The sequence below is a fragment of the Taudactylus pleione genome, unplaced genomic scaffold (assembly GCF_031769625.1).
Source record: "Taudactylus pleione unplaced genomic scaffold, aTauple2 ptg000547l, whole genome shotgun sequence".
Taxonomy (NCBI): Eukaryota; Metazoa; Chordata; class Amphibia; order Anura; family Myobatrachidae; genus Taudactylus; species Taudactylus pleione.
In genome coordinates, this window is record NW_028284949.1 from 978,830 (window position 1) to 994,974 (window position 16,145).

General features: G+C 42.8%; 1 protein-coding gene across 1 annotated transcript in view; it reads left to right on the forward strand.

Annotated features, from left to right (window-relative positions):
• Window positions 1-5,247: 5,247 nt before the first annotated feature.
• LOC148500725 (NACHT, LRR and PYD domains-containing protein 3-like) overlaps window positions 5,248-16,145 on the forward strand; it is a gene marked incomplete at its 5' end in the record, with an annotated part of 56,558 nt that continues 45,660 nt past the window's right edge. The window contains 3 exon segments of the mRNA XM_088451426.1: window positions 5,248-5,305; window positions 12,872-13,162; window positions 15,102-15,140. Of these exon segments, the coding sequence (XP_088307552.1) occupies window positions 5,248-5,305; window positions 12,872-13,162; window positions 15,102-15,140 (388 nt within the window).

The window sequence follows — 16,145 nt, forward strand, 5'->3', positions numbered from 1 at the left end:
TGTTGTGGTGCTGAGCTGATTCACTGAGAGTCTAACATATATGTATGGAGCTGGATGCTGTGTTTTTACACCAACCCCTCTGATGGGACTTTTCTCATCAGGACCTGGGACAGATGCCTCTTCAGGTCTGTCCTGATGAGCAGTCAGCTGCTGGATCTCAGTGCTGACCTTCAATGCTCTGCCGACCTCTAATGATGAAATACTTTTCGCCCCTCACTGACTGTACTATTGCTACTTCTCCCAGGACCAGCACTTCCCAGGGTCCACCTCTGGCTTTCATTCACTCAGCTACCATCTTCATTATGCTGCAATCTGTGACAAATGCAGCAGCACCTCCAATTCCTGACAGGAGTGGTGCTCACCAGCGCCAGTGTCCTGCTCTCTGACCATTACCGCAGACTGCACTGACCAACTGCTGCTCACTTCCAATTGTCACTTACAGTACCTGACACTGGTCATGTGACATGCCCCTGACCACTTGGGCAGCTGCAGAGGGTGCTGGGAATTGTCTGCCTGTGTAATGGCAGACAGGCGCTGTAGCGTAATGCACAATGTCAGACATAATACCTCCCATAGTGGGTGTTACACATTAGTAATGATCTATAAATGTCATGACTACTTCTGTTTGAAAATACTTCTTCTTATTAATATATTGTGTTTTGTACAAATGATCACTATATAGGATTTTTGCATGCTCTGCAATGAAACATACTGTGTACACATGATACAAATGCTGGCACCTTGTACTGAGGGGTGGTAGCGGGAATAGTAAACATACAAATGAAAACAGAACTCTGATGAGGAAAAGATCATCTGCTGAGAGTTATTATATTATGGGGTCTATTTACTAAGCAGTGTTAGGAGACAGCCAATCAGCTCCCAACTGTCATTTTCAAACACAGCCTGTGAGATGACAGTTGGGAGCTGATTGGCTGGCACCTTATCACTTTCTTATCACTTTTCACTCTGTCCCCTAACACTGCTTAGTAAATAGACCCCCTATATCCTTAATGATTTGTCTGATACACTGTCCTGGCAAAGAGAATCTCAGCACTTAAACACTGAGATTATATCAATGAAAGGTCTATTATAGTTTATTTCTTCATAGTACCTCAAACTTAATTACTTGCTACCTAGCAACACAAACACAGTATTAAGGCATATTACCTATTATTTTCTTGCATGTAGTTTGTGTTACAGATATGGTTAGAAAATAACTAACAGACATTAGTATAAATCCACTGTGTAATATCCTTTTATAATAGAATCATACTAATATTCTGCCACTGTCCGGTCAAAAATAAGGTCAGACTTTCCTTATAGACACAGCTTTATATATTACTTGTTTTATTGGTGATGTATGGTCTCTATACCTTCTATCATATAAGTTGTGTTATGTGTGCAAATCATTTAACAAAAACAATAGATATAATAATAATTAATGAATAAAGATATAGAAATACATTAGGCAGAAAAACTGTATGGAGATAGCTACTAATTAATATATGAATTGCACCATTATGGTGCATACACCCGTTCAGATCAGACAACGATAAAGAAATCGTTGTCCAATCGTCCTGCATGTGCTGGATGTTTGATATCGAACATCCAGCATATGCACCAACCCCCAAAACGACTATAACAACCTGCGATCAACAATCGCGGGTCCATATAGTAACCTGGTCGATATTGACCAAGTTGACCAGCATGCACGGGTGATGGTCGTTACCGTTATCAACCATTTGTGTCCGCACATCGATGGTCGTTTGGTCGTTGGAAGGGGCCGAAAACTGGATGATTTTAACGATACCAATATGAACTGTGACTACACTGGCTACACTGTGACTGGAGGTAGCTTTCTATTAGAAGTGCCTCCTGCCAGTCACGCAGAGGCATCGCTAGGGGGAGGTGTCTCCCTCCTGGGACTGCCAGTCTGGGCTGCCATAAGCTGAGAGCGGTTTCTCGAAGCTGGTCTAGTGTTATGTGCATGTGTGGCGCTACAGCTTCTCATACACTTGTGCGAGTCCTGGTGCCTGACATTCATTGTGCAGGCGCTGGGACCAGAAGCAGCAGCAGCAAGGGTGTATCTATAATGGGTGCAAGGTGTGCGGGGCACATGGGCCCTGGGTCCAGGGAGCCCCGTACCGCACACCCTGCACCCATACGGTTACTTACCTCTCCGGAGTCCTACGTCAATGCGGGGGTCCGGCGCTGAAATAATGACTGGAAAATGGCCGCCGCGGCCATTTTCCCATCGTTTGCACTTGCGCAGTACAGGGAAAATGGCCGCCGCGCCCATTTTCCTGGTGACCTGCGCATAGTCTATAGACTATGTGCGCACTCTAGTGCCCAGAGTCTCTAACTCCGGCGCTTTCTGCGCACAGCTCGGTGCGCTGCCGGCTGCCGGGCAGAGAGGAGGGGGCTGTGTCGGAGACTGCACACGGGCCCCCTCCTCTCTAGAAACGCCCCTGAGCAGCAGCCCCCCTCAGGTAAGAGGGCAGTAGCCGTTGCTGGTTAGTAACCATTGGATTCCGATGTCCAATCCCTAGCTTGGAGTATGGGAGTGCCAGTGAGGTGGGGATTACATTTAGATATGAGGTACTTGCAGCATCAGCCAGGAGGGGATGGGAGTTGACTTAGGGTTAAAAGAAAGGAGAAGTAGTTGCTGTGGGCAGGGTGATGACAGCCGGGCTCTCTGCATATCCCCAACAGGAAGGACAGACAGATAAACTACATTTTATGTGATATACACAATGTAACTTCACAGAAATACTTCTGGGATAGTCACAGTGCAGAAAGCTGGAGGAGGTAATATAATATGTATTATATATTGCATTTTATTATTATTATTATTATTATTCACTAATATACAATGTACACTTTAATTCATCTTATACACACAAACAGCAATGTAAAACGTGATCTGTATTATACTATATAAAATAGCACTAATATACATCATATATAATAATGTGCTACACACAGATGGCTCAGTAAGTCTCAGGGTGGGGCTGGATCTCTGTCTGTCTTACTGTCTGTCTGTCTATTGCATGCTTGCCTATTTTCTGGCTTTTTCCTTTCTGGGGAAAGCAGTCAAGTGAGATCCAAGGGGCATAGTGCAGCCAAGTGGGCAGTGGCCAGCGGTTTGTTGTATACCAGGATTTGGAAGATTGGAAGTGTAAGATAAGCCTATTGCATACTTACCTACTCTCCCGATTTGGTCGGGAGCCTCCTGAAAATCGGGTGCTGCTCCCGACCCCCTGGAAAAGAAGGTAAGCCTCCCGGCCAGCTGGTGGCCCCGCAGAGCCCCCGCGAATCCCCCCGCAGTGGAGGAGGCGATGATGCGACTCACACTGAATTGCTTCATCCTGATCCTGCCGCCTGCTTTACAATGCCGAAAACCTCGCAGGGTAGTATCCCCGGCCACGCCCCCTCTATAAGCGTCACTCTTCCCTGTTTGTCCGACCTGGCTGCCCCCTCCTGGAGGAGGCTACCAGAATGTCGGCAAGCCTGGCCTATTGTCATTTAACTGTATGCAGTAATTTGGCACCTGATTTTATAGTTAAGAGGATGTACATACTACACCAGGGTTGGACTGGCCCACAGGGGTACAGGGGAAATCCCCGGTGGGCCCCACTGCCTGAGGGCCCACCCCCCTACTCTAGATGTCATGTTCCAGACCTTAAATCATACATTGTTACTCAATTATATGGTCAGTTACCTGGTGTAGAACCACTGATCAACACAGGTGCTTGCATCTCTGGGGTCTGACCACACCCCTTAAGCATGGGCCCCTACCACTGCATTTTCCCGGTGGGCCCTTTATGCCCCAGTCCGACACTGTACTAAACTATGGGGAAAATTTACTAAACAGCGGGTTTGGCATCTATTGAAATCTGACATTGGCATTGGTGGAGGATTACAGTCTCAAAGAAAACAGTATAACAATATTTATTATGCATTGGCTTTGACTATCATTTATAATACTCCCTTGATGGAATGCAGTCCGGAAAGCCGACGGTCTAAATGCCAACCACCTGCTTCCCGACTGTACAATCCCAAAAGGGGACTAATGATAGGGGCAGTTTGCAGATCTGTGAGTAATGATTGGAGGAGATTTATCAAGTAGTATTTGTACGATTTTGCCTGTAACCACTCGTTATCGTGGTTATGGATCCCCTGGATGTACTTGGAGGGACCACAGCAGACATAAACCAATATCTGCCACAGTTCTTCTATTTCTGACAGTAGAAGCCACCTCAATAGGTTTATATGGAGGTGACTATGCTGTCAGATTTACCAAGCTCTGGAGTATGAAGCAGGCAGGAGCTTGGCCCCGGCGGGTAACATCAGCTCCAGATGGCATCAGCTGCTGTAGCCTATGCAGGGGCTGGCTGGCAACTTTTAGCCTGGGGGGCAACACAAGCATTTGGCCCCAGCTTTTCTACCAGCAGACTGCAATGGAAAAATTTGTGTAACGAAAATTTAGCAGGAATGGTTTATGTAATGTGGGTGTGGTTTATGTAATGTGGGTGTAGTATATGTAATGTGGGTGTAGTATATGTAATGTGGGTTTGGCTTAGGTAATGTGGGTATGGTTTAAGTAGCAATTTAAATATTAAAAAATCTTATGTCAAAGACCTATAAACAAATACAAACCTTACCAGACCCAACTGACAAAGCAGGGACTATTCTATTGTCTATACAATAAACACAGTTAAAATCAGACTCCATGGGGTTAATTTACTAAGTGTTGGGTTCTACTGTAACTCTTGGCGCTTCTGATCGTGTTAATGCCTGAAATTTAAAAGGGCAATGCTTTTACTAGCAAAGCACGGCTAGCAAAACACAGTTAGTAATAGCATTGCCCTTTTAACGTTTGGGCATTAACACAATCAAAAGCGCAGAGTGTTAGAACCCGCAAATAAACCCTCAAATCTGACCGCCTCTACGCGCTCATTAAACATTTTATACCAGATCTATCACCCCCTTTGTTTATAATCAAACCTCAAATTTTACCGACCCAAACCTCCATTATTAACATTCCTACCCCAGATAGGACCCCCCACACACTTGAATAAAAGCTGTACCTCAAATTTGATAATCCCCCTCCTCCCTCATGAAAAAATTAAACCACAGATTTGTCTCCCACACACACACAACTCACTTAATACAAATAATGCACTAGATTATCCTCTCATGCACACGCACACACACACACAAGCAAATCCATATTTAAAATAATGCCACAAATACCTTCTCATTAAACATCTTGCCCAAAATCTGTCTGCCCTTTTTATTAAAAGTTATGGTTCAAATACATTCTCCCTCCCTCATTGCAAATAGTGTCCAGACCTCAGATCTAAGAGGCGACCCAACTATAGAACTCTGGGCCTGATTCAGAGCTGAACGCTCTGACCAGAGCGCTCGCTCTGAATCAGGGCCCTCCTCCCTGAAAATGGAGCGGCCTCCTGGCCGCTCGCATAGCTGTGGGTAACCACCCACAGCATATGCAAGCGGCCAAAAAGATGGTCGCGATGGTCTTGACCATCGCGACCATCAGACTTGCAACGGAGACCCTGCGGTAGGGTCTCCCTGCCGCAAGCCCTGGAGTGATTTTGGCTCTATCAGAGCCAATATCACTCCCACTGACATCACTAGTGATGTCAGTGGGGCCGGCTTCAGACGGTAGGCGTTCCCATGGGAACGCCTCCGTCTGACAGGCACGCCCCCAGCACGCCCACCAAAGGGGGCGTGCTGTCAATCAACATCGACAGCACGCCCCCTTTGGTGCAAGACCCGGAGCGATGGAAAGCCCGTCGCTCGTCGGGTCTCGCGCATGCGCACGACTGAGCTCCCTCCGTCATGTGCATGCGCAGTGGGGAACATCGACCCGCTTGCGAGCGTCCTGCCGCTCGCGAGCGGGTCTGAATGACCCCCTCTGAACCTTCAGCATACTTACCCTGCTGTAATCAGTTTTTCTCATTGTGTAGTCCTCCTGCAGCCTTCTGAATTCTGATTGGTGGATAGCTCCAGCCATCCACCAATCAGTGTGGGGTGACATCCCACTACTGTGATTTGTGGATGGGACTAGAGCCATCCACCAATCAGCATTCTGCCAAACACAGCCGGACGCTGCAGCTGCATCACAGGTATGTGACAGTTGGATGGGAGACAGAGAGAAGATGCTCCCCGGCCGCTCTGACTGTATGAATAACATAAATGGAGCGGTCGGGGAGTTTCCTCTCTCTGTCTCCATGGCGTCGGGCATGTGATTCAGTGCATGGCTGCATCCACCTGGCTGCCCCCTAACTTTAAAATTGTAGTGGCCTGGGGGGCAGATGTCACCATGACCGCCCCTGAGCCTATGGACTACAGATTGCAGAAATTCCCAGGACAGGGTTCCATTTAGAGACCTCTGCCAAAAGGAGACCCTGATGTTTCTAGGTTGTGTCTGGATGATGCAGGAGCAGATATAGAACAAGTCTGGCTTGGCAGAGTGATAATACGCAGCATCTATACCAACCCTACTATTACTATGTGTTACCAATGTTTTCTGTAATAAGTCCTGGCATTGCCAGGGTTACAGGGTCCTGCCAATGCCGTAACATTTCCTGACTTATCTGCTAAATATCCATCCTCTGATGGCATTTCTGATTTAGTGTAATAGATATATATAGTATAAAGGGTTACTACTAATTCAGGAAACCTCCTAGATAATGGCACATGTTTCCCAGATGACCTCAGCAATAGAGAAACACACAAATAATGTTATTAAAACACACAATGTATAATAACTTATAAGGGACATTTAGTATATATAATGTACAATAATATAAAACCTTTAAGGCTGCCAATCTAAAAATAGTCCTTTCCAATCCAAGAACCATGCAAGTTCTGCTATGATAGTTTCCACATTAGAATGAATAGATGTTATCCATATGTGAGCAGTCTCACACCTTCTAGTATAAAGGTGTATATGGGCAAGTTCCGATCAATATTAAAGTCAGACCCGCTTATTGATATTCTTAAAATTCATAGGCTAATAGTTGATATAAGGTGGATTGATGTTGGGACTTCAGTTCACCGTATAAAAGCTGGAATCTTTCAATTGAAAGTGGATCGGTACCAAAGCCTCAGTTCCACAGCCGCAAGGTACCGTATGATGGCCGGGATCTTTTACTGCTGAGTGTCCATAGGTGCTTCCCCTCTGCACCGGCAGGTTTCTTTATCTCACTGGTGGCACACTTGCAAGCCACAGCCGCTGGCGTGGTCCATTCAGGTAGCGGTAGTGAGAGAGCTTCCAATGCTCTTGGTGAAAGCCGCTGATAAAGCCGATGACAATGCTGGTGGATGGCAGTGCTAAGAGACCGTTGATGGGATAATGGAGTCACCGTTAATTCACAGCAGTGTGGCCAGAGGATGGTTACGACAACGTGCAGCTCTAGTAGAATATGTTATGAATCTCAGAGAAGGTTCACAATTGAATCATACCAGGAACATGAAGCTCAGGGGAGCATAGTAAATTGGTTGATCAAGAGTCAATTGATAATAGATACTTAAAGAGTCAATTGATAAAAGTCGATTGATAAGGAATTGTGAGGACAAGATGGCTTCTAGTTGAAATGTACTTGGTAGGTTGCAGTCTTGAAGACTGGTATGCACTTGGCTAGTTGCAGCCTGAATAGCTAGTATGCACTTGGCTTGTTGCAGTCTTGAGGACTGGTATGCACTTGGCTAGTTGCAGCCTGAATAGCTGGTATGCACTTGGCTAGTTGCAGCCTAAATAGCTGGTATGCACTTGGCTAGTTGCAGCCTGAATTGCTGGTGTGCACTTAGGGATATCAGGAATTGCTGTAAAAGTTATTGCTTGCTTGAATATACAGACAATGAATTACAACTGAAATTGAGGAGTTGTAAATTGGAGATTGTGCACATAGCACTGAATTGCAGTGCTGACAGCTGGGTGTATTTAGCTGATAGGTCATACTGACACAGAGAAGCTGCTGAGAGTACTGGAATGAATAAACAAAAGTTCACAATACTGACATGCAGATGACACTGCTTAAATGTACTTGCAGAGATTACACAGATGCTGAGATGTGGCAGATACAGCTCTGATGAATTTGCAGGTAAATCATACACACGCTGGGAAGCAACAGCCACTGCTTGGATGAAACTTGCAGGAAGATCACAGACACGAACACGAGGAGTTGGAACACACTGGAGGATAACCTCTCACTAGAACCGGAAGCCACAACAAATGCTGTAGCTGGCATGGAGTGAAGGGCTGGCTGAAACGTATGTTATGCAGGATCCACTCAAAGGCGTTTCCTGCAGAACCTTTCCTAATGACTTCCAGTGTGCACCTGAGCTATGCACACAGACAAGACATGATTAACTAGTGTGCAGCTGAATTCAGCACACAGACAGACAGCTAAAGCTGTACACTGACAAGACAGGAATCCGGCTGCCTGCAACAGTCGCAACATGGATCAGGACAAGATCCAGTGTCCCAGTGACAACTATAGCTGGGACCTGCCACTAAGATGATCCGCTGTCACGGATCCTAACAGAATAGCTCCAAAACCTTAAAGTGTTTCTCCGAGGTAAAAATATTGGTTTCTTCAGAAGGAGGGCGTAATTGTCCTAAAGTCCCAGACAAGCCTTTATTATGCTCACAGTTTACGCCCTTTCATTAGGGAGTTAATTAAAAAACACTTGTGTAATAACCATGGTCTCACGTGTTCATTTCAAATGAATCAAAAATACAAAGAACATATATTATAAAAAATAATAAATAAATAACCAAAATCAATCACTCAAAATACTGAAAGAACGATTCAGTTCAAACAATCCTCGGATGTTTCCAATCATAGCTAATGATCATGCTAGTTTAATACAGAAAATATGTATAATATATGCATATTGTAAAATAAGGCAGGGAATACTCTTTTTTTTCTTCATAAAACTGAATACAACTAAATATAATATATAGATATATAGTTATTGATTAAACAAACTATACATATATATGTAATCTAAAACACAGGTTTTTGTTTTATTTAATAAAAAATAAACAATATTATTTCTCATTGCACAAAGGTTAGTAGCTACACACTACCCTATACTATGATTCTCACTTATTTCAATACCGATTTCATATGCCTTTTCTACAGTCATGTACACATTCAAAGAGTTCCTAATTATTATTTAAACCTACATTATTCTAACTATAAGTTTTACACTTGTTTATTTATTTTCCCAATGTATTTCACAATAACTAACAAATATATATAGAGAGACAAGATCTATGTTAATACTTATAAACATTATACTTACTCCGATTCTCCCCATGGGTACCAGAAAATGAAGGCCATTAATTCAGTTCCTCCACACATAGGATATTCAGTAAACATCAAAAAAGTCCAATATATTCCTCATTATGTAAACAGTTGTTCCGTACACACTACCATATTTGTTATTTTCCTGTTCCAAATATTCTTTTAAACTAACTTGTAACAACATTCTCCTGATATACTTCTCAAAATTAGAAAGGTCAACCATTAATTACTGTTTTTAATTGTACATTTTAATTTAAATTATTATTTATTCCTATATGGACAGCTTTATATATCCAATTCAATGGTCTCATTGTGTCCTTCTGTGAGTAATCGGCTGTTTATTCCCTATTAGGATACATACAGTAGGATCAGACTGTCTCAAGCATGATGGCTGATTGCTCACTTAGAGGTGAGTGACAGATCCATTATCATTAATAATGGATTCTGAAATTTGATACGTTTGCCTGAAGAGGTAAGTTTTCAGGGAAAGCTTGAATGTTTAGAGACTAGAGGAAAGTCTAATACCCCTTTTACACCAGAGCTAAAACCCGGGTTATTGCAGGGTTAACCTGGGTAGCTCTTTGGTCTAAAAGGGGAAAGGGTTGGATTTCCAGGTCGAGTGACCCCGGCAATCCAACCCAGGTAACTAGCAGGGTTTAACACGGGAATAACCTGTGAAACCCTGCAGTATAAACGGCATGATCTGGGTCACTGTGACCTGGATCATGCCGCATGCCTGCCGATTGGCCGACCTCAGTGGCGCTTGGAGATGATGTCATCTCCAAGCGTCCACTTCAACGCCTGAAAAGCCGGGTCTATGCAGCTGCGGTGAAAAAAGTCCTGTAACTGTGAATGGGAGCAGGTAATATGTGTGGATGAGAAACACAGATCTTGTGCAGACCGGAGAGATTGAGCTGGGAAATATTTAAAGTTAAGTGAAGAGATGTAAGTTGGTATAGCTTGATTAATAGTCTTATATCGTGTACGTAAGAATATTTTTGTATTAAATTACAGTAGGAAGAATTCAGGTAACCAATGGGGGGACTGACAGAATGGAGCAGCTGCATTCAAAATGGATTGTAGTGGGGCAAGTCTGGTTTGGGGAAGACCAGTAAGGAGACTATGACAATAATCAATGCGGGAGATACTGAGTGCATGAATTAGAGTTTTTGCAATGTATTATGTAAGCTATGGGCATATCCTGCTAATGTTTTTTAGACTTATGTAACAGGATTTGGAAACAGATTGAATGTGGGGAACAAGGGACAGTTCAGAGTTAAGGATGATACCTAGGCAGTGAGCTTGTAGGGTAGATTTGATTGTTGAGTTACCAACAGTGATAGAGATATCATGTTGGTAATTACTATTGGCTGGTGGAAATAATATTTATTCTGTTTTGAAAAGTTTAAGTTTGAGGTGATGAGATGACATCCAAGATGAAATAGCAGAAAGATATTCAGTAACTCTGACTATTATAGATAGTTAAATCTGAGTATCATCCTCATACTGATGATGCAGAAATCCAAAAGAGCTGATAAGTTTGCCAAGAGATGTGGTATAGATTAAGAGATGGAGAGGACCTAAGATTGAGCCTTGCAGTACTCCAACAGACAGAGGTAGTGATTCGGAGGTGGAGTAAAAAAACAAACACTGAAAGAGCAATAGGTATTATGAGAGCCAGGACAGGGTCGTGTTCGGAAAACCTAAGGATTGTAGTGTTTGTATGAGAAGGAAGTGTCAAATGCAGCAGGACAGTGTGGATTGAAATATAGATAGTACATAGTCAATAAGGTCAACACCAGATGGTCGACAGGGAATAGGTTGACATTGTCAAAAGGTTGACAGGGTCAAAAGGTCAACACCAAAATGGTTGACATGGAATTAGGTAAAGAGAATCAAAACATTGAACGGTTTAAAATTTTGCCTTGAAAATGGTCGACACAGAATAGGTTAAGATATGTTTTGTTATTTTAACCCTAACCCTCCCATTAGCATCTATTTCTAACCCTCACCCTGGTGCCTAACCCTAACCGTCCCCTTCCACAACTTAATCCTAGACTTAACCCTAAAAATCATGAAAAACCATGTGTCATCATTTTTGTGTTGATCATTTGTTTGTCTGCCTTTTGACCATGCCAACCTTAGTCCATATTGACCATTTAGTTGTTGACATTTTGACCCTGATGGCACCTTTTGAACCTCTTAGATGTTGATCATCTGGTGTTGACCTATTGACTGTCTAACTACTTACCATCTATGTACCATCCAGATACTGCAGCAGAGACATCCAGATGAATATGCAGTGAGTAATGGCCTTTTTTCCTAAGCAGCCTTTGGCTGGCACAAAGCCTTCTTTGGAAATTTCTATAAACATGGCTTCTGTTGCTGCAGCACTATGATTGAGAATACAGCTGTGTTTACTAACATGCCCACTTCACTCCCATTACACGCCCATGAGATGGCCTCTTTTTTTATTCATTTCAGACCACCTCCCAGTTACTGCCCAGAAACACCCATGGTATGCAGTTGCTGTTTCTAATACCTTCAAATCTATACACAAATGCTAACCACCATCATTACATCAGGATAATGTCCACCTCTGAAACAAGTCATATAGGTGTATTCAATATGGAGCAAAAACTCAGTTTTTGCGATGTTTTCGCACCTATGACATCATTATCGCAGGTTTTGGTTTTACACCATATTCAATTTCAAAGACTTTTCACAGGTTCCAAAAGTCTTTGACAAAAAACGGGGATAACTTTTCACCACTGAATAGGTGTCGAAAAAAAGTGCAGAATTGGGGTTTAGGGGTGCAGGCTTAAAAAAAAATAGCCTGCACCCCTGGGAATGATATTTTAAAATTAACTGTGTCAAAAAAAGTTTAAAGAAAAATAGGGACACCCCAAAAAATTAATTTAAAAATTGGGGTGATAAAAAAAAAATGGGAAAAAATTGTTTAAAACTAGGGAAATAGGTGTCAGGGCTATTCTGCAAGTATGCGGCAGGTGTATTCTAGAATAGATTAATAGCGGCAGGTGCACAGTTGCAGAATTTTAAAAAAATTACTTTAGGGACATCAAAATATGCTACTACGCATTTTCATGTACCCCAAATTTGATGGGACCACTAAAATAAAAATAACCTAAGTGCTCTTCTGCATCAGTTCTTCAATGTCGGGAAAAAAGCACCTGCCGCAGCTATTTAAATCCCCGACTTTCATTTGCAGTACCCATAGTGATCTCCCATGTTTTTACAGCTTTAGGGGGTCCTACAATTTTTTTCAGGTAAATTTCGTTTTTTATCGCAAATCCCACTTCGCCGGGTCCCGTTTTCGTAGGTTTTATATTGAATACAGGGATAAAGCGAGCGCGCGTCTGATACTTTATCCCAGAAAAATCTCTGATGTGGAGCGAAAAGTCCAGCACGGACTTTTCACTCCCATATTAAATACCCCTCATAGTCTCAGTGGAGAAAGTGTGTCTCTGTGTAAGTTCAGTTATAAGATGTTACTCTGTTCTCATCAGGAGCTCGGTGTGAGAGGAACAGGACACCTGGAGATCTTCTGTGTGAGGCTCTGGAAGATCTGACACAATATGACTTCAAGCGATTTAAGAACAAGTTGTCCGATTTCTCCGATGGAGGACGAGGCCCCATCCCACGTGGGCGCCTGGAGATGGCAGATTGTGTTACCACAAAAAATGTTCTCACAGATGTTTATGGAGAGGAAGCAGCTCTTGATGTGACCATACAGGTCTTCAAGGAGATAAATCTTATGGGTCCTGCAGAGGATATCCAGCACAGAGTGATACAACATGGTGAGTTCCAGTAAGGTGCACAGATAATGGGGAGTTCTCTCATGTGATTTGCTTTTATACATAGGAGTAATGCATCCCATGGTAAGCACACTCACTGGGGTGGGTTTTGGAAGCTTAACAGTCTTGGTAGTATTTAGTGAGGACCTGAAAGCCTCCAAGTACATCTAACCCCAGTATCACATCACTTGTTTGACTGCAGGAGTCAATATCACACATAAAACAGTCACTGTGCACTTCCTCTTATACTGACTGCAGGAGGAAACACCACACATAGGCTGCCTATTAGGCTGCTCTAGCAAGAGTGCTTATATTTTTAATGCTTAGTTTAAAGTGTAATCAACTGTTTTCTGGTGTGCTCATTTGTTTATGTACTGTGTAAGGCACTGCGGAACCATTATGGTGCCATATAAATAAAGGATGATGATGATAATAATAATAATAATAATAATAATAATAATAGGACAGTCACTGTGCACTTCCTCTTATACTGGCTGCAGGAGGAAACATCACACACAGGACAATCACTGTGCACTTCCTCTTATACTGACTGCAGGAGGAAACATCACACACAGGACAATCACTGTGCACTTCTTCTTATACTGACTGCAGGAGGAAACATCACACACAGAACAATCACTGTGCACTTCCTCTTATACTGACTGCAGGAGGATACATTACACACAGGACAGTCACTGTGCACTTCCTCTTATACTGACTGCAGGAGGAAACATAACAATGGATAATCACTGTGCACTTCCTCTTATACTGACTGCAGGAGGAGACATCACACACACAGGACAATCACTGTGCACTTCCTCTTATACTGACTGCAGGAGGTAACATCACACACAGGACAGTCACTGTGTACTTTCTCTTATACAGGCTGCAGGAGAAAATGTCAAACATAGGATAATACCTATGCACTAACTTAAACAAAATGTGTGCTTCTTATACTCATTGCAGGAGGAAAACTCACAAACAGTGCAGTAACTGTGCACTTCCTCATATTGACTGCAAGAGGAAACATCACAAACAGAACAGTCACTATATGCTTCCTCTTATACTGGCTGCAGCAGGAGACATCACACATAGGACAATCTTTTACTAAATTAGGAAGAATATCACACATAGGACAGTCACTGTGCACTTCCTCTTATACTGACTACAGTAGGATATGTCATACAGGAAAATCACTATGCACTTTCTCTTATACTGACTGCATGAGGAAACATTAAACAGTCACTGTACTTCCTCTAATACTGACTGCAGGAGAAAATGTCACACAAAGGACAATCACTGTGCACTTCCTCTTAAACAGTCACTGTACTTCCTCTAATACTGACTGCAGGAGAAAATGTCACACAAAGGACAATCACTGTCCCCTCTCAGTGTCTTAAGATATATAGCAGCTATGTGTGCCCTGATACAGCTGGCCAGGTAGGGAGGAGATATACAGCAGCTGGAAAGGACTTTTCTGAACTCTGAGTGGACTGTAATGATATAACCCTGCATACTGTTTGTTGGATTTGTGTGTCTCCATGAATAAAGTTCATCATTCCTTCATTATAACCTGCTCCACTGTGTGATCCCTGAACCCCAGGACACCCAGGTCACCCGGTATCCTCAGTCTCCCCAATGACTCCAAGGGAAATATTTACTAAAGGTCAAATTTAATCGATTTGAATTTAGTTTTGTGTTTCAGGGTCTACATCACACATTTACAAACAGATGATATTTCACATAGTCCAATATGTTGTCTAGTGTGTACCCGGCTTTAGACCCTCAAACACAAAATCATAATAAAATCAATTTAAAATTAATAAAAAAAATTATCAAAATCGACCTTTAGTAAATATGCCACCTAGTAACATTATAACTTACACTGGAGTATATATTAGTAATGTAATGAGTGTATTCCCTTTTGGTTTTTATGTTACAGGTAAATTACAGAGGATGTCTTCCAATGCAACACTTGAAGGTTAGTAAAATATTTTCATTGGATACTTTAAAACAGAATTTCTCAAACTCTGCCATTATGGTCCAGGTTGTAAGGATATCCCTGCTTGAGCACAGATAACTGTATTAGTGCCTCAGACAATTTGATTTATCCATCTGGAATCAAGCATGGATATCCTAGACTGTAATGGTGGAGATTGGGAAACTTTGCTTTAAAATGTAGCCACAGTATGTCTATATTTCTAAAAAAAACAAACATAATGGGGTAAATTTAGTAAGAATCCAGTTTGATCGGTTTTTTTTTTTTTTAAACTCGATTTGCATCGCCAAAACTCATGTGATTTGATGCTTCTGAAACTCTCAAATTTACTAAGAAGCATGTTTAGCTGAGATTGATATTTCTCACCCGAGTAGCAAGTTTAGATAGAGATTACTCATCCGAGTTGCAATGTCTTCTCTCTGCCAAACTCTCTCGAACAAGCAGCCTGCACATATCAGTAAGACATGTGGAGGCTACTTGTGTGTTCTACCTGTATAAAAAAAGGGATAAAACAAAACAAAAATTGTGTAGGCCCCCCCCCCCCCCAAAAAAAAAAAAAGTATACCCAGTCCGGGACTGCTCACCTAGTTTTGGTTCCTAAAAATGCAGGGGGAAAAATTAGCAGAGTTACCCCATATTTTGGGAACCAACACTGGGCTGCTAAGCCTGTCCTGGTTTTAAAAATAGGGGGCAAAAAATTGCGTAGGGGTCCCCCTATTTTTAAAACCAGCACTGGACTCAAATCTGGCCGGGGTGTAATGCCACAGCCAGGAGACCCTTTCACCGGGTCCCCCTGGCCAAAGCTTTATCACCCCAAGCCGATGAGGCCAAGCCAGGAATCTCAGGGAAAGTGGGGACCCCACCAAGAAAGGGGCCGCCCCTCTCCCGAGAACTATTGTTTTTCACCATTGAATTACAGGTGCCAGTAAGCCTGCCCTTTGGCACTTGTGGAACTACAAGTGCCAGCAGGTGGCCCGGCAGCCAAAC